The sequence below is a fragment of the Scyliorhinus canicula genome, chromosome 23 (genome assembly GCF_902713615.1).
Source record: "Scyliorhinus canicula chromosome 23, sScyCan1.1, whole genome shotgun sequence".
NCBI lineage: Eukaryota > Metazoa > Chordata > Chondrichthyes > Carcharhiniformes > Scyliorhinidae > Scyliorhinus > Scyliorhinus canicula.
In genome coordinates, this window is record NC_052168.1 from 12,835,824 (window position 1) to 12,860,091 (window position 24,268).

General features: G+C 50.2%; 1 protein-coding gene across 2 annotated transcripts in view; it reads right to left on the bottom strand.

The window, feature by feature from the left end:
• The window catches only part of LOC119956272 (casein kinase I), an 80,027-nt gene that overhangs the window by 23,634 nt on the left and 32,125 nt on the right, over nucleotides 1-24,268 (bottom strand). For both annotated transcript variants that reach the window (XM_038783341.1, XM_038783340.1), the window contains exon 3: nucleotides 5,254-5,364. In XM_038783341.1, the coding sequence (XP_038639269.1) occupies nucleotides 5,254-5,364 (111 nt within the window). The remainder of the gene's footprint in view (nucleotides 1-5,253; nucleotides 5,365-24,268) is intronic.

The following is a 24,268-nucleotide window of genomic DNA, read 5'->3' on the forward strand; positions in this document are numbered from 1 at the left end:
TCTTTTTTAAACAATACGGGGTGGAATTTTGATGAAAAGGCGTAGGTGAATGTTGGAGGAGTACTTTCCCCCCCAGGAATGGTATGTTTCTTGGTTACCAGAACCGCAGAAACAGTGAAAGATTTGGCTGAAGCTGCAGCAGAGACAAAAGCCTCTTCCAGCAGGCAGGTGGGGGAAGGGCGAGCTTAAAGGCCTCAAGCTGACTTGAGGGCCTTTGTGAAACCTGAATTCTAGCAGCAGAGGGAACAACTGTGAAAAGATCTCACCAAGGCCATTGAAGAATCAGTGACGGCTGACTTCCGGTGACGGCGGGCGGGCGGAAGGCAGCCGGGCGTTGGAGGGCTCCCGCTCGGGAACGGCATTGTCGGGGATTGACGCCCGGTCCTAGGGGCAGCAAAGGCGGTGAAGGCCAGGAGAAAGCACAGGGAAGGGATATGTCGAGGTCCAGAAAGAAAACGGCTGTGAAAACAGCTGAAAGTTCATCAGGGAGTAGAAATGGCCTCACGGTAGCATGGTGGTTAGCATCAATGCTTCACAGCTCCAGGGTCCCAGGTTCGATTCCCGGCTGGGTCACTGTCTGTGTGGAGTCTGCACGTCCTCCCCGTGTGTGCGTGGGTTTCCTCCGGGTGCTCCGGTTTCCTCCCACAGTCCAAAGATGTGCGGGTTAGGTGGATTGGCCATGCTAAATTGCCCGTAGTGTAAGGTTAATGGGGGGATTGTTGGGTTACGGGTTACGTGGGTTTAAGTAGGGTGATCATTGCTCGGCACAACATTGAGGGCTGAAAGGCCTGTTCTGTGCTGTACTGTTCTATGTTCTAAATGTCACCGCGGGGCCACCAAGGAAAATGGAGGCTGGAGCACCAGGGGAGGCCGCATTGCTTACGGCTGAAGAAATAACTACGGTAATGGCTGCGGAATTCGAAAGGCAGCTTACAAAATACATGGAGACAATGAGGAAGGAGATGAGGGAGATTTTGAGTGGGCTGGTGGAGGAGGCGATTTCCCCGGTGACGACGGCGGAGGTGAGCGCAGTGGCGGAGGTGCAGAGCAAGGGGAGGTGCTGTAGGAAGTGGAGGAGACATTATTGCACCATGGTGACCAACTTACGTCGATGGGGAAGGAGATGCGGAAGGTGATGGAGATTAACAAGGATCTGCAAGGAAAAATGGAAGACCTGGAAAACAGGTCCAGGCAACAGAATTTGAGGATTGTGAGGCTGCCCGAAGGAGTTGAAGGCCCGAGGCCGACTGAGTATTTTGCTGCGATGCTGGCGAAACTATTGGGGGAGGGGGAGGATCCCTCCCGATATGAACTGGATCGGGCTCATCGGTCGTGGAGGCCTGTACCAAAGGCGAGTGAGCCGCCAAGGGTAGTGACTCTGTGCTTCCGTAGGTACAGTGTGAAGGAGAAGGTCCTGTGCTGGGCCAAGCAGAAGCGGGTGGTGCAGTGGGCTGGAGCTGGTATACGTGTATACCAGGACTTTACGGTGGAGCTGGCGAGGAGGCGGGCTGCTTTCAACCGGGTGAAGAGGGCATTGTACATTAGCAAGGTGCAGTGCGGCATTGTATATCTAGCGAAGCTGACCGTGACTTACAAGCTCAAGGACTTTTATTTTGGAACGGCGGAGTCAGCAGAGGAGTTTGCGAAGGCAGAAGGACTGTGGCAGAACTGAGAAATTGACAAATGGCCATGTGCCGACGTAACCTCATGACTGTATTTTCTTTTCTTTTGTTTGTTTGTTTCACTGCGTGGGGGTGTATGGGCTAAAGGAGCCGGCGTTGTATATATTTGGAGAAGGGAAGTGATGGGACCTTCACTCAAAGTGAGGGCTCTTTGGGGGCGTAGGTGGATATGCGGGGTTTGTGTGCTAAAAGGGGATTTCTGGGCTTTCCTAGAGTCGGGCAAGGGGGAAAAGGGACCCGGGTGGGGGCCTCCACGCTGGCCGGTCTAAGCCGGCCAGTGAACGGGAGGAGGGGCTGCGGCCATCAGAGCCTGGCAGAACAGGGTCCGAGTGGTCTAGCCGGGGTAGAAAGTTGGAGGGGAAGGAACCGAAGTTGGAGGGGAAGGAACCGAGGTTGGGGGAAGGAGTTTTACAAGAGGCAGTGGACGGGAGGAGTTGGGGGGGGGGGGGGTTTAACAACACTTGGGTATCCAGAGGTTGGACGGCGTCGAGTGCGTGTGTGTGGGGGTGGACTCTATGGTGACTATGAGCGGTCCCGGGCTCCTTTTTTCTTTTCCTCCTTTGCTTTTTGTTTCCACCGTGGGAGGGTTTGTTTTATTGGATGCATATATTGACAAGTGGGCCGTTGTTTGGGGTGGTGGGAGGATGGGATCGTTGTTGTTAAGGGGATTGATTTTGTATTTGTTACCGTTTACTGTTTGTGGGTGGGGTGTAAATTTGAGGAAAATGTGAAAAAAGAGAATAAAAACATTTAGAAAAAAAAAAGTCCACCCAGTCATTCCTTTCATCCAGTTTCTTTTCAGAGCCAGAGCTTTCCCAGAAACACCAGTGATGGGGCAAACACAATTATTTCAAACTCAAGACCACAAGCGTTCCTTGGGGTTGGACCACCATCTACATCAGATGCTGCAGCACAGTCACAGCAGCATCTAAAACCCGCCTCCGTCTTTGTACATTGACAACTTTAATAAAGCTGGGGCAGAGAGCGCGAGAGGGGGGGGGGGCCAGAGCGCGCGACCGGGGGGGGGGGGGGGGGGGGGGGGGGGGGCCAGAGCGCGCGCGCGGGGGGGGGGGGGCCAGAGCGCGCGGGGGGGGGGGGGGCAGAGAGCGTGACAGAGTGAGCGACAGAGAGAGAGCACGAAGGGAGAGAGAGAGAGAGAGCACGAAGGGAGAGAGAGAGAGAGAGCACGAAGGGAGAGAGAGAGAGAGAGCACGAAGGGAGAGAGAGAGAGAGAGCACGAAGGGAGAGAGAGAGAGAGCACGAAGGGAGAGAGAGAGAGAGAGCACGAAGGGAGAGAGAGAGAGAGAGCACGAAGGGAGAGAGAGAGAGAGAGCACGAAGGGAGAGCGAGAGAGAGCACGAAGGGAGAGAGAGAGAGAGAGCACGAAGGGAGAGAGAGAGAGAGAGCACGAAGGGAGAGAGAGAGAGAGAGCACGAAGGGAGAGAGAGAGAGAGCACGAAGGGAGAGAGAGAGAGCACGAAGGGAGAGAGAGAGAGAGCACGAAGGGAGAGAGAGAGAGAGCACGAAGGGAGAGAGAGAGAGAGCACGAAGGGAGAGAGAGAGAGAGCACGAAGGGAGAGAGAGAGAGAGCACGAAGGGAGAGAGAGAGAGAGCACGAAGGGAGAGAGAGAGAGCACGAAGGGAGAGAGAGAGAGCACGAAGGGAGAGAGAGAGAGAGCACGAAGGGAGAGAGAGAGAGAGCACGAAGGGAGAGAGAGAGAGAGCACGAAGGGAGAGAGAGAGAGAGCACGAAGGGAGAGAGAGAGAGAGCACGAAGGGGAGAGAGAGAGCACGAAGGGAGAGAGAGAGAGCACGAAGGGCGAGCGAGAGAGAGCACGAAGGGAGAGAGAGAGAGAGCACGAAGGGAGAGAGAGAGCACGAGGGCGAGAGAGAGAGCACGAAGGGCGAGAGAGGAGAGCCGAAGGGCGGAAGGAGAGGAGAGAGCACGAAGGGCGAGAGAGAGAGCACGAAGGGCGAGAGAGAGAGCACGAAGGGCGAGAGAGAGAGCACGAAGGGCGAGAGAGAGAGCACGAAGGGCGAGAGAGAGCACGAAGGGCGAGAGAGAGCACGAAGGGCGAGAGAGAGCACGAAGGGCGAGAGAGAGAGCAAGAAGGGCGAGAGAGAGAGAGCACGAAGGGCGAGAGAGAGCACGAAGGGCGAGAGAGAGCACGAAGGGCGAGAGAGAGAGCACGAAGGGCGAGAGAGAGCACGAAGGGCGAGAGAGAGAGCACGAAGGGCGAGAGAGAGAGCACGAAGGGCGAGAGAGAGCACGAAGGGCGAGAGAGAGCACGAAGGGCGAGAGAGAGCACGAAGGGCGAGAGAGAGCACGAAGGGCGAGAGAGAGCACGAAGGGGAGAGAGAGAGCACGAAGGGCGAGAGAGAGCACGAAGAGCGAGAGAGAGCACGAAGGGAGAGAGAGAGCACGAAGGGCGAGAGAGAGCACGAAGGGAGAGAGCACGAAGGGAGAGAGAGAGCATCGCGGAGGGGAGGGAGAGAGAGAGCACGGAGGGGAGAGAGAGAGCACGAAGGGCGAGAGAGAGCACGAAGGCGAGAGAGAGCACGAAGGGGCGAGAGAGAGCACGAAGGGCGAGAGAGAGCACGAAGGGCGAGAGAGAGCACGAAGGGAGAGAGAGCACGAAGGGAGAGAGAGAGCACGAAGGGAGAGAGAGAGCACGAAGGGAGAGAGAGAGCACGAAGGGAGAGAGAGAGAGCACGAAGGGAGAGAGAGAGAGCACGAAGGGAGAGAGAGAGCACGAAGGGAGAGAGAGAGAGCACGAAGGGAGAGAGAGAGAGCACGAAGGGAGAGAGAGAGAGCACGAAGGGAGAGAGAGAAAGCACGAAGGGAGAGAGAGAGAGAGCACGAAGGGAGAGAGAGAGAGCACGAAGGGAGAGAGAGAGAGCACGAAGGGAGAGAGAGAGAGCACGAAGGGAGAGAGAGAGAGCACGAAGGGAGAGAGAGAGAGCACGAAGGGAGAGAGAGAGAGCACGAAGGGAGAGAGAGAGAGCACGAAGGGAGAGAGAGAGAGCACGAAGGGAGAGAGAGAGAGCACGAAGGGAGAGAGAGAGCACGAAGGGAGAGAGAGCACGAAGGGAGAGAGAGCACGGAGGGAGAGAGAGCACGGAGGGAGAGAGAGCACGGAGGGAGGGAAAGGAGGGAGGGAAAAAGGAGAGATAAAGAGAGAGAGATAGAGAGTGAGAGGGAGAAAGAGAAAAAAGAAAAAGTGAGAGAGGGAGAAAATGGCGGTCGAGCAGAGTACACATTACTTCTGGGAAGGGGCCATTGGTCTAAGCAATATTATATTTGTCTCAGGTGGAGTAAAGTCAGATTAATGCCTTATGAAGTGAAAGAGAACCGCAGATCACACAACTATTAAAGGTAGTAAGTATCGACAAGGACTAACAGAAAAGTGAAATGTTTGCAATAGCTAAGAGAGAAAGAGATACAGATTTGAGGGGTCCACAAATCACAGTTGGAAGCAGAGCCGCAACAGTGGAGGGATGAAAAGGACTTGTACCCCATGGAATTCACCTGTTCACCCCAGCACCTCGAGCCAAAATGACCCAAACTCACCTCCTCCTTGCATCATCTTGTAGAACTTGCTCTCGATGTGAAGTTGGGGGTGTTTCGTTTTGACGCATTCCAGCTTTATTGCAACTTCCTCCCCAGTGGCGATGTTTGCACCTGGGGGAAAAAAAAGACAAGACTGGTTTTATCAGTGGAACTGTACAGAGAAGAATCCACATCCCTGTCTTTTTAACACCCAGAGAAAACGAGACAGCAAAGTGAGCTGTAACTCACTAATGTGACAGGTTTTTAAAAATAATTTAATTTTTTTTTTTTAAAAAGACTTGCTGACACCAACAATGCTTGGATTCAATATTCCTGGTGTGGTACTCGACAATACAAACCTGAAACCCAAGTTCAACCCCCATGCTTTGTTCTGTATTAGCTGGGTCAGGGACGGGAAGTTCAACTCAGTCTTCGACTCCAACCCCGGAGAAAATGATAATCACCTCATTCCCACACAGCGACCAGAAAAACAAAGTGGACGCACGTGGTTTATCAGGATTGAGCACAGCTACAAGGCTAATTTACCTACTTTCTGCCCAACTGACGTGGTGAACACTGGATAAAAGCAAAATTACCGCAGATGCTGGAATCGGAAACGAAAGAGAAAATGCTGGAAAATCTCAGCAGGTCTGGCAGCATCTGTAGGGACTGAAAAGAGCCAACGTTTCGAGTCCGATGACTCTTTGTCAAAGCGGATGTGGTGAACGTCAGGGCACAGCAAGGAGGCCACTCGGCCCATCAAATCTTTGCCAGTAATCCCGTAGCTCGAGTGAACACTGGAATATCATTTCAATAAAAACAAATCTTGAAGGGTCCTCGGGTGCAGTTCAAGAGATATGTGAAGAAAAAAAAACACAAAACGGCACACTGGCACAATGGTTAGCACTGCTGCTTCACAGCATCAGGGACCCGGGTTCAATTCCGACCTTGGATGACTGCGTGTGGGGCTTGTACGTTCTCCCAGTGTCTGAGCGGGTTTCTTCCAGATGCTCCGGTTTTCTCCCACAGTCCAAAGATGTGCAGGTTAGGTGGATTGGCCATGCTAAGTTGCCCCTTGGGTGTCTAAAAGTTTAGGTGCGGTGACGGGATTCGGGCGAGGGCCTAGACAGGGGTGCTCTTTCAGGGGATAGGTGCAAACTCGATGGGATGAATGGCCTACTTCGGCTCACTGTGATTTGATGAAAAGCAGCAGCTTTCATGTCGCCTCAATGGAACAAATGAATATAAAGTCTAAAACAAAACCCATCGGATAGGCAACTTCAGCACTGATTAGAGATACAAACGCCCCCTCCTTTTGTAGCAATCCTATTGACCAAACATGCCACGTCAACATCCAGCAAAAACATCCAGCAAAAACCTCCAAAGATTCCATTTTGCATTTCAGTCCATAAAAACCCATCTACTAAAACAAAGTTTAAAATCAATGGCCCTGTGAAAATAGCCACTGGGAGACGTGTTGCCCATAGTTTCCAACTACTCCCTTGTACTCAGGCGCTCGGACATGGAATGGTAACGGAACAGAGGTCTTAATTTTTATTCTTTCCTGAGATGTGGGCATCACTGGCAACATTAGTTGCCCGTCCCAATTGCCCTCTAGTGGAGTGGCTCGCTCGGCTGTTTCAGAAGACAGGTAGAAGTCAACCATTTTGCCCTGGTTCTGGAGTTGCATGCGGGCCAGGTAAAGACAGCCGATTTCCTTCCCTACAAGGGCATTAGTGACCGAGATTGGTTTTTAAGCAACAAAATCGATGTTAGTTTAATGGTCAACATTATTGAGACTGACTATCAGTTCTAGATTTATCAAATTAATTTAAGTTTCATCGGCTGCCGTGGGGGGTTTGGAAGTCTCCCCCAGAACGTTTGCTTGGGCCTCTGGATTAATAATAATAATTGAAAATTTTTTATTTTTTAAAACAGTACCCAATTCATTTTTTCCAATTAAGGGGCAATTTAGCGTGGCCAATTCACCTAATCTGCACATCTTTGGGTTGTGGGGGCGAAACCCACGCAAACACGGGGAGAATGTGCAAACTCCACACGGACAGTGACCCAGAGCCCGGATCGAACCTGGGACCTCAGCGCCATGAGGCTGCAGTGCTAACCATTGCGTCACCGTGCTGCCCTGATTAATAATAATAATCTTATTAGTGTTGCAAGTAGGCAAAAAAAGAGAAAAAAAAGTTTTGCCAGTAGGCTTGCGTTCACACAGCAATGAAATTACTGTGAAAAGTCCCCTAGTCACCACACTGCGGCGCCTGTACAGGTACACGAATGGAGAATTCACAATGTCCAATCCACCTAACAAGCACATCTTCCGGGACTTGTGGGAGGAAAGCGGAGGAAACCCATGCAGACCCGGGGAGAACGTGCAGACTCCGCACAGATGGTGACCCAAGCCGGGAATCGAACCGGGGACCCTGGTGCTGTGAAGCAACAGTGCTAACCACGTGTTCCCGTGCTGCCCATACTACTCTATCAAAGCTAGCACTGTGCCATCGCCTCCCACTATGGAGGGAACCGTGTTCGGGGCTGATCCCATCCTCATCTGCAACACACAAACCACAGTAAACTGCCTGGCAAGCAACTCCTGTTTTACAGGTTGTACCTGGTTGCTGCGGTGTCCTTATGGGAACAGGTTTGCCAATTTACTCTAAGACTGCAATTAGGTAGAGGATGTGTGTCTCATCACCAAAAACAAGATGTAGTTATGGCAAGTCTCGGCAAGCAAGACTGACTAGGTCAACTTTGTACTAGTTTCCAACGAAAAACAAACAGTTTTCAAAGCTCGAAGGCTTGTGCATGTTAATGCACAGAATTTGGATTACACCCATGGCAAACATTGGAGAACGCAGCAAGGTTGCTGTAGATCGGTCACGGGTGAAGTAAAGGTACAGACTTTAGGCTTTGAATTTAGACCAGACACTGTTACAAGTTTGATTTTGGTCCTTTCAAGGAAAAACCATTACCATCAAGTGATCTTCGATTAATACAGCACACGCAGCATTGAAGCACAGTGGTTAGCACAGTTGCTTCACAGTTCCAGGGTCCCAGGTTCAATTCCCGGCTTGGTTCACTGTCTGTGCCGAGTCTGCACATTCTCCCCGTGTCTGCGCGAGTTTCCTCCGGGCACTTCAGTTTCCTCCCACAGTCCAAAGATGTGCAGGCTAGGTGGATTGGCCATGATCAATTGCCCTTAGGTTATGTGGGGTTGCTGGGTTACGGGATAGGGTGGAGGTGTGGGCTTAGGTAGGGTGCTCGTTCCAAGAGCCGGTGCAGACTTGATGGGCTGAATGGCCTCCTTCTGCATTGTAAATTCTATGATCTATGATAACTCCAGGGTCCCAGGTTCGATTCCCGCCCTGGGTCACTGTCTGTGTGCGGAGTATGCACCGTTCACCCAGTGTCTGCGTGGGTTTCCTCCCACAGTCCAAAGACATGCAGGTTAGGTGGATTGGCCACACTAAATTGCCCATACTGTCCAAAGAAAGGTTAGGTGGGGTTATTGGAATAGAGTGAAGGTGTGGGGTGTTCTTTCCAAGGGTCGGTGCAGACTCAATGGGCCGAATGGCCTCCTTCTGCACTGTAAATTCTACGTCCATCCTTCAGGCAGAGTGTTCCACAGACAATAAATGACTTTCAAAGTGCAGCCATTGTTATGTAAGCACATGCCAGTCCACACAGGAGGAGGAAAAAAAAAATCAGAAATGGCCAGTTTAATGTTCTGCTGTTGGCAGGTACACAAAGTGATCAGGCCAACTTCCATCCAGCTCTTACCCGAATTGCAACACGTTATCCCTTGGGTCAATCCAATCAAGCAGATCGGGGCTTAGCTTAACTGAAAAGGCAGCAACTGTAGCATGGCCTAATAACAAGGGAGCCCTGCGTCAGCCTAGATAAAAGATCACAAATCACGGATCGTCCCGTGTCTGCGTGGGTCGCACTTCCCACAGCCCAAAAAAAGGTGCGCAGGTTAGTTTGGAAATGGGGGCCAATTTGCCACCCCGGTTTTAGGGCCCAGCACAGCCTTGGTAAAAGGCTCCAAAAATCCAGGTCACAAACCAGAACCTGGACCCAAACTGACCTGGCTTAGGTCGATGGGGGCAGTTTGGGAAAATGCTACCAACCGAGGTGTGCTAACAGTGAGGTTTGTATCGACAATGAAGTAAATGCCTCCAAGGTCCAAATAGGAAATTCTTCGGTTATCACTGGAATCATTGTAGTACTTAAACCTTAGGAAATAGGAATTTAATTCTTTGTAGCCATATTTCCCACCCCGCTCCCCAGAAATTAATTATAAATTTGGCTCTTCGCTCTTGAAAGGACACAGCTTAGCTCCCTGTGGGCATAGGTGCGATTTTTAAGCTTGAAAACAGGAATGGGCGACACAGTGGTTAGCACTGCTGCCTCACGGCACCGCGTTCAATCCCGGCCCCGGGTCACTGTCCGTGTGAGGTTTGCACATTCGCCCCGTGTCTGCGTGGGTCGCACTTCCCACAGCCCAAAAAAAGGTGCGCAGGTTAGGTAGATTGGCCATGCTAAATTGGAAAACAAAAAGAATGGGGCACTCAATTTTATTTCTACAAAGTTTGGAAATGGGGGCCAATTTGCCACCCCGGTTTTTGGGCCCAGCACAGCCTCAGTAAAAGGCTCCAAAAATAGGTGCATTGTAATAAATTGTCACGTTGCTCGTCAAAATCTCTGTCTCCGTGACAACAGAAATAGCAATCCAGACTAGCTGCGTGACTCACTGACACTCAAAATACAATTTAATAATCAGTAGTTCTGGAAGGACTAAAGCAGAGAGCGTGTTCCTGTGACTGGTGGCTACTGGCAACGACACGTCACATTTTTACAATATTCCAATATTTAGACGTCAGGAGGCTAGAAATTTAAACAAGTTCGATGACAAGCTTCGCCACCTCTTTCTCTTGCTATATATAACATGCCCCTCAAAACCAGTTTTAACCAAGCTTTTCGTTAATTGGCCCAATAATGGTCACTATCGTCAAATTGTTTCGTAATGCTCCCATTAAACATCACCCCTGTAGAATCGCTATGGCACAGGTGGCCATTCAACCCATTGTGTGAGCACTAGCCCTCCAAACAACATTACGATTTAGTGCCATTCTCCTGCCTTGTTCCAGTACTCCTGCAGATAATCACCTCTTGAATGCCTCGATTGAACCTGCCTCCACCACACGCTCGCTAGTACACTCCAGACCTGAACCTCTGGCTGCGAGAAATTCTCATCACGATTGCTTCTTTCGTAAATCACTTTAAATCTGTGTCGCCCCCCCCCGCCTCGTTCTCGATCCTTTTACGAGCAGGAACGGTTTCTCCTCAATCTACTCTGCCCAGCCCCCTCGCAATTAGAACATAGTGCAGAAGGACGCCATTCGGCCCATCGAGTCTGCACCGACCCACTTAAAGCCCACACTTCCACCCTACCCCTGTAACCCAATAACCCCTCCTAACCTTTTTTTTTGGGACACCAAGGGCAATTTAGCACGTCCAATCCACCCAACCTGCACGTCTTTGGACTGTGGGAGGAAACCGGAGCACCCGGAGGAAACCCACGCAGACACGGGGAGAACATGGCAGAATCCGCACAGACAGTGACCCAGCGGGGAATCGAACCTGGGACCCTGGCGCTGTGAAGCTACAGTGCTAACCACTGTGCTACCGTGATGCCCAAAATTGAGTGTATCAAATCTCCTCTCGGCCTTCTCTCCCAGGAGAACAATCCCAACCTCTCCAATCGATCCTCAGCACACCTCTACTGCACTCCCCAATGGTTCATTCTTCCCATGGTGGGGCACCCAGAACTGTACACAATATTCCAACTGAGGAATAACTAGCATCTTGTATAAGCTCAGCATAAACCTCCTTCCTCTTGTTCTCTATGCCCCTCTTATTTTTATTATTTTAAAGCCCAGGATATTATTTGCTTTATTAACTGCTCTCTCCAACTGTCCTATCATCTTCAATGATTCATGGACACAAACACCCAGGTCCCTCTGCTCCTGCATTCCCTTCAGAACCGTACCCCTTATTTTATATTATCCATCAACGTGCTTCCTACCAAAATGTATCACCTTGCACTTCTTCATCAGCTACCTATCTGCCCACTCGGTCATTCTTTGTACATATGTACAGCACGTTGTAGCACATGGGACACAAAGGGAGCACCTGCCAAAGTTTCTAACTTTGAGGTTACGATCATGGTCGATCTCAAGAGATCAACAGAGGGTTTTTACGACAAATTGATAACGGTTTCATGGTCAACATTAGACTATTAATTCCAGTTTTTTATTGAATTCAAAGTTCACCATCTTCCCTGGTGGATTTGAACCTGGGTCCCCAGAGACCGCCTGGGTCTCTGGATTACTGGTCTAGTCACATTACCGCTGCCTCCCTTATTAGTTACCCCCAGTTACGATGTTGGTTACCAGAGCAGCCTTCAGCACTTCAGATGGATGCTGTAGAGGCCCGGGGAGGTCATTAGCAGGCTACAGGAGTCTCACCTATCCTCACTTAACAAGTGCAGATCTGCACAATTCTTTTTTTTTTAAATTTAGAGTACCCAATTATTTTTTCCAATTAAGGGGCAATTTAGCGTGGCCAATCTACCTACCCTGCACATCTTTTGGGTTGTGGGGGGTAAAACCCACACAGACACGGGGAGAATGTGCAAACTCCTCACGGACAGTGACCCAGAGCCGGAATTCGAACCCGGGTCCTCAGCGCCGTAGGCAGCAATGCTAACCACTGTGCCACCGTGCTGCCCACCTGCACAATTCTAGCAGGAGTCAATGGAGCAGCAACCACTGGCCGATTTCTCTTCCCTCTGGCCCGGCAACACACAAAGCATCTTTCAATGCAAGGCTGGACAACTCTGCTCAACCAAACAATGACGGAGGTCAATCCAGAGGTCTTTATGCTGCATTAGGCAAAGCCCGACAATGGGTGAATGCCTTCTGGATAAGTGAAAACTGATTTTGCAATGACCAAAAGTTCTCATTGACTTGTGTAAAGCATGTAATACAAGTCTTATGTTATCCTCCCTACCAGGCAAACAAGTCAAAAACAAAAAAGAAACGGACGAAGCCTTGCATCAATCCTCGTCACCCCTCACCAATTACTCTCCTGTGCTGCCTGTAAAGTGTCCTGCATAATAAGTTTGCTCAATCAGCAAAGCTCCCGCATGTACATGTCTTTCACCAGTGGGATAAATGCAACCTACAGAGAGATTTCCAGTGATTTGCCGCGGAAGAACGCGATGCAACATTGAGACACCAGAAAGATACTCATTGGGTCATCTTGCAGGACAAAAAAATAAAAGACCCAAAGTGGACTGGAAGACCTGCTTTAATCTTGCATGCAAAATGAAGATATCCATATTGGGCATAGGGGAAAGAGGATGAACAGCAGCACTCCCATGCAAGTGGAGACGACAATTACTTCCAACAGTGGCTTTTGAATGCGTGCGAGGTGGGGAAGAGAAGGATAAATACAATTTTTCAAGAATAGGAAATCGCAAATTCCAGCATAACTGGAGGCAGCGGCAGATGTTATATCCTGACCAAAGATGCAGGATGAAGGAAATGACCATCAGCTTCGGTGGTCCAAATTAAAATGCAACCAGGTAAAACACGCAACATTTTCAGTACATGGCCCACAAGAATACCTAACTTCCCAGCAAAAAGAAAACTTAACTCAACTGATGAAGATGATAGGCAAATTACTTGTACAGATTTACAACAGAAATACTAAATTGTTAGGCAGCACGGGGGGCACAGTTGTTAGCACTGCTGCCTCACGGCGCTGAGGTCCCAGGTTCGATCCCGGTTCTGGGTCACTCTCCGTGTGGAGTTTGCATATTCTCCCCGTGTCTGCGTGGGTTTCGCCCGCACAACCCAGAGATGTGCAGGGTAGGTGGATTGGCCACGCTAAATTGCCCCTTCATTGGAAAAAATGAATTCAGTACTCTAAATTCAGAAAAAATGCTAAATTGTTCCTTCAAAAACAAGTCTTCGTCCATCGCTGGAATGAATTGTTATGTTGAAGGAAATCTCTCGATCAGGCATGACGGTGTCGCAGTGAGAAGTGGTTTGAGGGGACACGCGTCAGAATTTGATCACTTGCCCCTCCTAACACAAGTGGAATGATGATCACTACGTTTCGCCAACTGTTAAAGTGACAACTGCAGCTCAACGCGATGTCAGAGAAGCCAATTTGATGAAACAGTGAAATGATGCACAACGGTGCGTAGTGTAGCTCACGCGTCACCCCTTTTCAAAATCAGTGCGAAGCAGTTACGGTGCTTTGTTTAAAAAAAACATACAACAAAGAGGCATTACCAGAATGAAAGGCTGCAGGTTTAATGTTCTTAATCTTGGGGGTGTGGTGGGAGAAAGAGCTAAAAAGGCAACGAGAGAGGGGAAGGTGGACGAAAGCAGAAAGGCTTTCCCCCCACAACTCGGCCATTCATACGCACTTGAGCATTTTTTTTGTAAAGGGCAAGGACCCTTATCACTAATGCCTTACCTTCACACTCCAGAAATGGTACATTGTGCTGTGATATAAAACAAAAACCCAGCAGTACCCCCCAAAAAAGATAAGTGCTCTGTAACATCAGTGTTGCTGAGTAACAAATAAACAAAAGACTTATCCCCTCCGTTAATAATGCTTAAAATCCTGACTAATTACAGATAGAAATTAGAGACTATAGTTTCTAAGGCCCTCTCTTCTTTACTACTGCTGTTGAATGCAAGACAAGTTCCAACATGCCTGGTTAACTGTACTACTGTATTGCAGCAGCTTTAGCAGAGCTGCTTTACAATAAGCCCGAAAAGGCTGCTTCAGAAGAGAAGGAATAAGCAGCTCAAAAAAGGACAGTCAACACTCAGCCTTTCATGGCCCCAGCTTAAAGTCTAAGCCCTGAAAATGTAAAGCAGAGGTCACATTCGCTGGTTCAGGCTGACGTAGAAGATCAGACGCTGTCATTGGAAGAGCAGGAAGTTCCGCCAATCTGCTAGATAGCATTTCCCAGCCCAGTCCCATCCCCCACCATCCAAACATCACCAGCAACAGCACAGAGGGACACTGCACTGCAGACTTGTCAACCCTGGAGTCCCAGGGTTTTTGCAACAAGAAATTTAGGCTGTAGGAGCAAATGATTTTGCTCCGATTCTCCTCTCAAAATGGAGACACCCAAATTGGAAAGAGGAAATACCAACATAGGGTGCCTCTAAAATTATGCTGGCAACTTGTCCATTGTATACCTTGTGTTGTCCATTGTCCAGGTACAAAGGTCTTGTTTAGGAAACTTCAGGCAGCTTTGTGGATTTAGCTTGGAGAAACATTGTTCGGTAAAGCGAGGGGTCTGGTAAGCTGGTGAAGCATGACCATGTACGTTTGCTAGTATGGGCAACTGCAGATTAGAAGCTAGAACATGAACCAAACATTGTTTTTGCTGAAGGCCATGGTCAGACGGGGTACACGTTCCAACGGACAGGAGATACCAAAGTCTGAGGACACGCACGAACAGATTCAAAAACAGCTTCTTCCCCGCCGATACCAGACTCCTAAACGACCCTCTTATGGGCTGACCTCATTAACACTACACTAACATTAACACTATGCTTCACCCGATGCCAGTGTCTCTGTATTTACATCGTGTACCTTGTGTTGCCCTTTTATGCATTTTCTTTCAGCTACTAAAATGATCTGTTTGAGCTGCTCGCAGCAAAATACTTTTCATTGTATCTCGGTATACGTGACAATAAACAAATCCAAATGGATGACAGTAGCACAGTGGTTCGCACTGTTACTTCACATGACCAGGGTCCCCGGTTCGATTCCCGGCTTGGGTCACTGTCTGTGCTGAGTCTGCACGTTCTCCCAGTGTCTGCGTGGGTTTCCTCCGGGTGCTCCGTATTCCTCCCACAAGTCCCGAAAAACGTGCTGTTAGGTGAATTGGACATTCTGAATTCTTCCTCAGTGTTCCCGAACAGGCGGAATATGGCGACGAGGGGCTTTTCACAGTAACCTTACTGCAGTGTTAATGTAAGCCTACTTGTGACAATAAAGATTATTATTATGGTCCAGAATCAAATGGACCTGGCACTGATCCTCAATAGTTTCCTCGAATTTTGTCCAAGAGAATTAGATTGTAGGTTTCAGGATCCTTCTTTAGCTCAAATTGGAAGAGATCAAATTCCGCAGATTTGAGTGTGCATGAAGCAGGAATCTACCCATCACTGGCAAGATTTAGTTTCTGAGACACCATGGATAGAGAGAGAAATATCTGAAAATATTTGCATGCGTGGTTGAGGTGCTTGGCACAGGTACATTTAAAAGAAAGCTAGGGAAACACAAGGGAGAAATTAATAGAATGTTATGTTGATGGAGGAATGGGAAGCGGCACGTGTGGAGCATAAACACCAGCAAAGACTGGTGCCCAAAGGACTGTTTGTGATGTACACAGTTAACCCTCACCGTACTCACGTTGAGGAATGACATTTACTCTGGATTTTGTCTCGGGTCTTCATAGAACAGGCCGACCCTCGGTCCCCAAATCTTTGGGAACATGCGGCAGGGCGCCTCATGAGGTAGCGGGATCCAGGCCGAATTACTTCCTTTGCTTTCCTTCTCTGCCGCCGCTTCGACTCACTATTGAGGCGCTTCAGTGTGGCGCAGCTGGATGACAAGTCCCCGTTTTGAATGATTGCCCAGGTGGCCAAAAAGCTCCCAGTGTCCAGTCCATTATTGTCAATTTTGTAGGAGATTTTCCCCAAACGCCTCTGGTGGATCTGGCCTCGAAGAGGATGCCAACGCTTGTCTGACAGTCCTCCCATTGACTCAGAAAATGCAGCGAAAGCTTTGCTGCTGAATACTCAGTTGTGTGCCGCTGGTACACAGGCTCCACAACTTAATAGGACGTACCCACGTAAATAACTGCACCATGCTTTGAGAATTGAGTACTTAAGACTGACAAGTCAGTGCCTACGATTAGAGTTAAACACCCAATTCAAAATGCTGCCCATTTATGGAACTATGTCACTGGGCACTTTCTTGGGCTGTACTCCGATTTCGGACATTGTGAGCCGTTTGCTCATTACGATGAAAGAACAGTTACAAACAGTCAGACTGTCCTTGTCATTTTCACCTTTGGCAGAGGTTTGCTTGATAAATGCTGGCGTGAAGCATCTTCGGACATTTTATTAATGAAAGGCATTAAATAAGTGTGGTGAATGTAACTCCGTAATTCACACTGTATTGTATATACATGAGACCATGCATTTGTAAGCGCAGTTGCGTTGCCCGACCACTACGGGGAGTAGCGCTGGGAATGCTTAAGAGTTTGTACAGGGCTCCACCCTTGGCTCCGCCCACGACTCCACCCCCTGCACTGCTGTATAAATACCAATGCTCAGAGCCAGCCGTTCAGTTCATCGAGTGTTCAACGCGGAACAGGCTTGCTCTGTTGTAAGTAGATTAAAACCACTGTTCCTATTTTAAAGCACGTGTCTAGTGAATTGATGGTTCCATCAATTTAATCTACTTAAGAAACAGTCAGGATCAATCATGGAATCAGCCCTCAAGCCTGAGCAACTGGAACTCGACCCGCAGGATGCAGAGGCAAAATAAATTTTTTCTCATTGGCTGCGGTGTTTTAAAGCCTACCTTGCAGAAGCAAGCACAGCCGAAACAATGGAGGAGCAGAAAATGAGCCTACTGCACGCGAGGGTGAGCCACAGAATCTCTACTCAACTAAACTGTGCCGGTTCGTATACTGAAGCCCTAGCGCTACTCGACAAAATGTATGTGAGGCCTGTTAATGAAGTCTATGCACGACACGTGTTCACTACTCGCCACCAGCGGCCTACGGAATCGCTCGCAGAATTCCTGAGAGCTTAAAACTTTATCTAGTGACTGTAATTACCAGGCGATTACCGCGGCAGAACATAGAGAACTTGCTGTACGCGATGCCTTTGTTACGGGCCTTAGGTCAAATTACGTGCGCCAGCGACTGCTGGAAAAGGGGGCCTTAAATCTTGAAGCGACTGTTGAACTTGCTACCACTATGGAGGTCTCCTTCCGCAGCCTCACCTGGTTCCCCGCGACCCCGTCATGGCCCCCGACCAGCGACTCCCCCAGGCCTGCGCCGTGCGGCCGCCCAGCCACAATGCTGCCCCAGGCTGCCACTTTTGCGGCCAGAATCAGCACCCGCGGCAGCACTGCCCGGCCCGCAACGCGACCTGCAGCAGCTGAGGGCGAGAAGGACACTATGCCAGAGTGTGTCTGGCGAAGAAAGCCCCAGCCTCTAACCGTCCCACGGCTCAAAGCACTCGTTCCCTGAATTCACAGGCCCGCAAGCCCCGAAATGCTGCAGCCTGTATGCCAACTCCACCCCCACCCGACATGTGCGACTCATGGGGGCGGCCATCTTGGTAATCCTCCTCCATACGGACGGCCATGTGCGACTCATTGGGGCGGCCATCTTGGGATCCATCCCCTTCAAACTCTGAAACTCACCTCGACGACTACGAACTCAGAGGGCAGTCATCACAGGGCCACTCCAGCACAGCTGATCGAGCCGCCGACCAGCCGCAACTCAGCAGAGTCACTCTGGACCAATCGCGCCCGAAGCATCTGCGAAACCCGATGACAGAGGTCCAAATCAGCGGGTACAGCACGCCATGCCTTTTCGACTCCGGGAGTACTGAGAGCTTCATACACCCAGATCTGGTAAGACGCTGTTCGCTCCCCGTTTTCCCCGTGCGGCAAACTATCTCTTTCGTTTCAGGCTCCCACTCTATCCAGATCCAGGGGCGCACCGCCGCGACACTCACAATCCGAGGCGCTAGCTATGCAAAATTTCAACTCCACGTCTTGCCCGAACTCTGCGCGCCACTCTTATTAGGCCTAGATTTTCAATGTAACCTTAAGAGCCTCACCCTCAGCTTCGGGCCCCCACTCACTATCTGCAGCCTTGCCACGCTGCAAATCTCCCCCCCTCCCCTCTTTGCCAATCTCACACAGGACTGTAAGCCCGTAGCCACTCGCAGCAGGCAGTACAGCCTGCAGGATAGGGTGTTCATCAGATCGGAGGTCCGAAGGCTTCTCAGTGAGGGGATCAGAGAGGCCAGCAACAGTCCCTGGAGAGCTCAGGTGGTGGTCGTGAGGACCGGGGAAAAATTCCGTATGGTTGTCGACTATAGTCAGACCATAAATAAATTTACGCTCCTTGACGCGTATCCCTCCCCAGGATTGCAGACGTGGTAAACCAGATCGCCCAGTATCGGCTCCTTTCCACAGTGGATCTGAAGTCTGCATACCACCAGCTCCCAATCCGCCCGGAGGACCACCACTACACGGCATTCGAGGCCGATGGCCGACTCTTCCATTTCCTCCGGGTCCCCTTCGGCGTCACTAACGGGGTTTCGGTGTTCCAACGAGCAATGGACGGAATGGTGGACCAGTATGGGCTGCGGGCCACGTTTCCGTACTTGGACAATGTCACCATCTGCGGCTATGACCAGCAGGACCACGACGCCAACCTCCACCGTTTTCTCCAGACGGCTCAGAAATTAAACCTCACTTATAACAAGGAGAAATGCGTTTTCCGCACAACCAGACTAGCCATCCTCGGCTATGTCGTGGAAAACGGATTCCTGGGCCCAGACCCGGACCGGACCCCCCCCCCCCCCCCCCCCCCCCCCCCGCCCCTCCCTCATTGTCCCAAGGCCCTCAAACGGTGCTTGGGTTTCTTTTCCTACTACGCCCAGTGAGTCCCTCAATATGCGGACAAAGCCCACCCACTCTAAGGCCACACTATTTCCCCTGTCAGCTGAGGCGCGCCAGGCCTTCAACTGCATCAAGGAGGACATCGCCAAGGACGCCATGCGGGCGGTAGATGAATCCACTCCATTTGAGGTTGAGAGCAACGCCTCAGAGGTAGCTCTAGCAGCCACACTAAATCAGGCAGGGAGACCAGTCGCATTTTTCTCCCGTACCCTCTTCGCTTCGGAACTCTGACACTCCGCAGTCGAAAAAGAAGCACAAGCCATTGTGGAGGCTATTCGTCACTGGAGGCACTACCTCGCAGGTAGGAGATTCACCCTCATCACCAACCAACGATCGGTTGCCTTTATGTTTGACAACTCGCAAAGGGGCAAAATTAAAAACGATAAAATCCTGCGGTGGAGGATCAAACTCTCCACCTATAGCTACGATATTAAGTATCGACCGGGGAAGCTCAACGAGCCCCCAGATGCCCTATCCCAGATGATTACCCGCTACAACCCCAGGGGGAACGGGCAGGTGGAGAGGGAGAATGCGACGGTCTGGAAGACCGTCCTACTGACCCTCCGGTCCAGGAATCTCCAAGTCTCCCATTGGCAGGAAGTCCTCCCAGACGCACTCCACGCTATTAGGTCCCTCTTATGCACAGCGACCAATCAGACCCCTCACGAGAGGCTCTTCATTTTTCCCAGGGGCACTACCATGGGGGTCTCACTCCCGGCATGGCTGAAGACACCGGGCCCTGTACTCCTGAGGAAGCACGTCAGGGCGCACAAAACCGACCCCCTTGTTGAGAAGGTGCGCCTGCTTCACACCAACCCCCAGTACACCTTCGTCGAGTTCCCCGACGGCCGTCAGGACACCGTATCCCTCCGGGACCTTGCACCCGCCGGGTCCAGCATCCCCTCTATCACTACAGATCCCCTCACCCTACACCCCATCCTGCCGCCCCCTCGGGCTCCCGAGCCCACTAGCTCGCTCCACCTGTTTCGCGCGCCCGCACCGGCTAACCCCCAGCGCCCTCAGTCGAACCAGACGGGTATGGAGCTCGGACGAGATCTTCCCTGGAGTCCGCCATCGTACCCCAACCCACAACATCCGTCCAGCCACCGCAAGAGGCTGAAACCCCGGTGCTCCGCAGATCGCAGCGGACAGTCCGACCACCGGACAGACTCAATTTATGAACCACCACCCCCGCCGGACTTGATTTTTTTGTAGGGGGTGAATGTGGTGAATGGAACTCCGTAATGCACACTGTATTGTACATACACGAGACCATGCATTTGTAAGCGCAGTTGCGTTGCCCGACCACTACGGGGAGTAGCGCTGGGAATGCTTAGGAGTTTGTACAGGGCTCCACCCTTGGCTCCGCCCACAACTCCTCCCCCTGGATTGCTGTATAAATACCAATGCTCAGAGCCAGTCGCTCAGTTCATCGAGAGTTCAACGCGGAACAGGCTGGCTCTGTTGTAAGTAGATTAAAACCACTGTTCATATCTTAAAGCACGTGTCTAGTGAATTGATGGTTCCATCAATAAGTTGTTGCAAACTCTGCCTCTTTAGAAAGCAATGAAGTGGAAGAAGAGATTTCTTTCGATTAAACTGAATGACCAATGAGGCTTCTCTTGAGCAAATCAAGTTGCTCCCTACATCAGACAGGAAGCTTAGCAAAGCAAACAACCACTCTCAATATAAACGGTGGTGAACGCTAGCGAACATATCAACTGGGAGCAAGAGTAGGCCACTCGGCTCCTCAAGTCTGCTCTGCCATACAATAAGTTCATGCTGATCTGATTGTAACCTCAACCCCACATTCCTGCCTACCCAGATACCCTTTCACAACCCTTGCTTCTCACAAATCTACATAGCTCTGCCCTAAAAATACTTAAACACAGTGCTTCCACAGCCTTATGTGGGAGAGTGTTCAAGAGACTCTCAACTCTTTTGAGGCAAAGGATATTCTCCTCATTTCTGTCCCAAGTAGGTAAATTATTGGAGAGAATTCTCAGGGACAGGATTTATACCCGTTTGGAAACAAATGGACTCATAAGCAATAGACAGCATGGTTTTGTGAAGGGGAGGTCATGCCTCGATCGAGTTTTTTTGAGGAGGTGACAAAGATGATTGATGAAGGGAGGGCGGTGGATGTTGTTTACATGTACGTCAGTAAAGCCTTTGACAAGGTGCCTCATGGCAGACTGGTACAAAAGGTGAAGTCACACGGGATCAGAGGCAAGGTACTAAGATGGATGGAGAACTGGCTCGGTCACAGAAGGCAAAGGGTAGCAGAAGGGCATTTCTCTGAATGGAAAGTTGTGACTAATGGTGTTCCACAGGGATCGGTGCTTGGGCCACTGTTGTTTGTGCTGTACATAAACGATTTGGAGGAAAATGTGATTAGTAAGTTCACGGATGACACCAAGGTCGGTGGAGTGGCAGATAGTGTTGAGGATTGCCAGAAGATACAGCAGGACATAGATAGGTTGGAGACATGGGCAGAGAAATGGTAAATGGAATTTAATCTGGTCAAATGTGAGAAAATGCATTTGGTAGGTCTAACATACAGGGGAAATGTACCATAAATGGTAAAACTCTTAGGACTATAGAAAGTCAGAGAGATCTGGGCATGCAGATCCACAGATCTTTGAAAGTGGCAACACAAGTGGACAAGATAGTCAAGAAAGCATATGGAATGCTTGCCTTCATTGGGCAGGGCATAGAGTATAAAAACTGGCAAGTCATGCTACAGTTGAATAGAACCTTGGTAAGGCCGCACTTGGAACATTGCGCACAATTCTGGTCCTCACACTACCAGAAGCATGTGGAGGCTTTGGATAGGGTGCAGAGGTTTACCAGGATGTTGCCTGGTATGGAGGGTGTTAGCTATGTGGAGAGGCTGAATAGACTCTGACTGTTTTCATTAGAAAGACAGATGTCGAGGGGTGACCTGAAAGATTATGAGGGGCATGGATAGAGTGGACGGGCAGGCACTCTTTCGCAGGGTGGAGGGGTCAGTCAGTCATAGGTTTAAGATCCGTGGGGCAAAGTTTAGAGGAGATATGCGAGGCAGGTCCCCGCCCCCCCCCCCCCCCCCCCCCCCCCCAGAGGGTGCTGAGTGCCTGGCACTCGTTGCCAGGGGAGGTTGTGGAAGCAGATACATTAACGGCATTCAAAAGGCATCTTGACAAACACATGGATAGGATGGGTATAGAGGGGTGTAGCACAGGAAGTGCTGAGGGTTTTGGCAAAGGATGGTTATCATGACCGGTACAGGCTTGGAGGGCCTGTTCCTGTATTGTTCTGTATTGTTCTTTGTTTTAAGGGAAGTGGCCCCAGTCCTCGATACTCCCACGAAAGAGGAAATATCCTCTCAACAGTCACCCTGACAATACCCTTAGGATCTTAAAGGTTTCAGGTCAGCAGGGTGGCGGAGTGGTTTGCACTGCTGCCTCAAGGACCCGGGCTGGATCCCAGCCCCAGGTCACTGCCCATCACCTGCAAATCTTTGGACTGTGGGAGGAAACCGGAGCACCCGGGGGAAACCCACGCAGACACTGGGAGAATAGTCACCCAAACCAATTTTGAGGTGATGCCAATTCTTCCATCTGGCAATTCTTAGAAAGAGGGTGTGATCTCTTTTCATTCTCCCGAATTGAACGGTGCACATGTTTCCAATCTAGAGTTCCGCTGAGGAAAGCAGCGATGCTGATGTATAATGAGCAACACCCGTTGCAAAATAAGGCCTTCTGCTGAGTAGCGTACGACAGCCAAAACTGCCAAGTTCCATTCTAATCACTTCTGAACTAGGCTGCACAGGGGCTGAAGCAAAATAAACTTCAGGACGTTGAAATATATCCCTTGTGCCATCACTAGGTGTGGGACCCATCGGGTTATGACTGCTGGACCAGCATCAGATGGTTGCCTGGACTGTAACTGGATTGGCAGAATAGTCCTCCAAGCCTCACTGGTGTAAACTATTGGCCCTGAGATTGGCAGCTCCATCCACAAGGAAGGGAGCCGTGTTGTTGGTGTGACAGACAAGGATACGGGATTCTCAATTTGGGAACTTTTGCCACCAAGTTCAAACTCCGCGCAGGGATGCAGAATTTCATAGAACACGGTGCAGAAGGAGGCCATTCGGACCATCGAGTCTGCACCGACCCACTTAAGCCCTCACTTCCACCCTATCCCCGTAACCCAGTAACCCCTCCTGACCTTTTTGGACACCAAGGGCAATTTAGCGTGGCCAATCCACCTAACCTGCACGTCTTTGGACTGTGGGAGGAAACCGGAGCACCCGGAGGAAATCCACGCAGACTCGGGGAGAACGTGCAGACTCCGCACAGACAGTGACACAGCGGGGAATCTAACCTGGGACCCTGGCGCTGTGAAGCCACAGTGCTATCCACTTGTGCTACCGTGCTGCAGTCGTTCTCTTTCCCACATTCAGTAGTTAGCATCAAAAACAGTGAGCAGAGGCTGCCATCAACTTGTCGTATGTGCGAGCCTGCGGAGTCTTGCCAACGTTCATGGAAACTTCGTACATCATCTGACCTGCAAGGGGATGCCTCTTCCGTATGATGTTGTCCTTAACCCATGTAGACACACAATCGTGGAAAACCCTCGCTGCTCCAGAAGTAGTTTAGTGTGCGAATGGAAGTAGTCTGCTTCGGTTTACAACCATACGTAATTCATGATCGACTAATCAGATTTGTTCTCAATCCACATTTCGGATTAGAGACTCAGGTGGAGAACGTTTGGATCAAAACTGCTAACGATTTGTTCAGTACAGTTAAAACCAAGGCTACAGAAACAAAGCAATATCACATCTCCTTGGGCAGTGCAAAGGGTTGATGAGCTGTGCATTAAAATACTATAAAAAATTAACTTGAGTTACGCACAGCACTGTTGCTTTTAGCAATTCCTACAATTTTAACATCCGAAGCTGGCATGGCGTTCCATTAGATTACTATTATAAAGTAAGTGGCAATAAGGTCAGAGGATATTATTTCCATTTTAAATTTTATGGAGCTAGTTGCGAGCTGGACCTCGAAGTTATCCCCCACCCAACCAACACCATGAGGTCTCTCCATCTGCTGGTCCCCCCCCCCCCGGTGGGAACATCTGCAAAGAGATTAGTCAGGCCAGATATTTTATCCGGAAGCGAATTCTCACCGCGTGCAATGGGACATTTCCTCATTTCAAG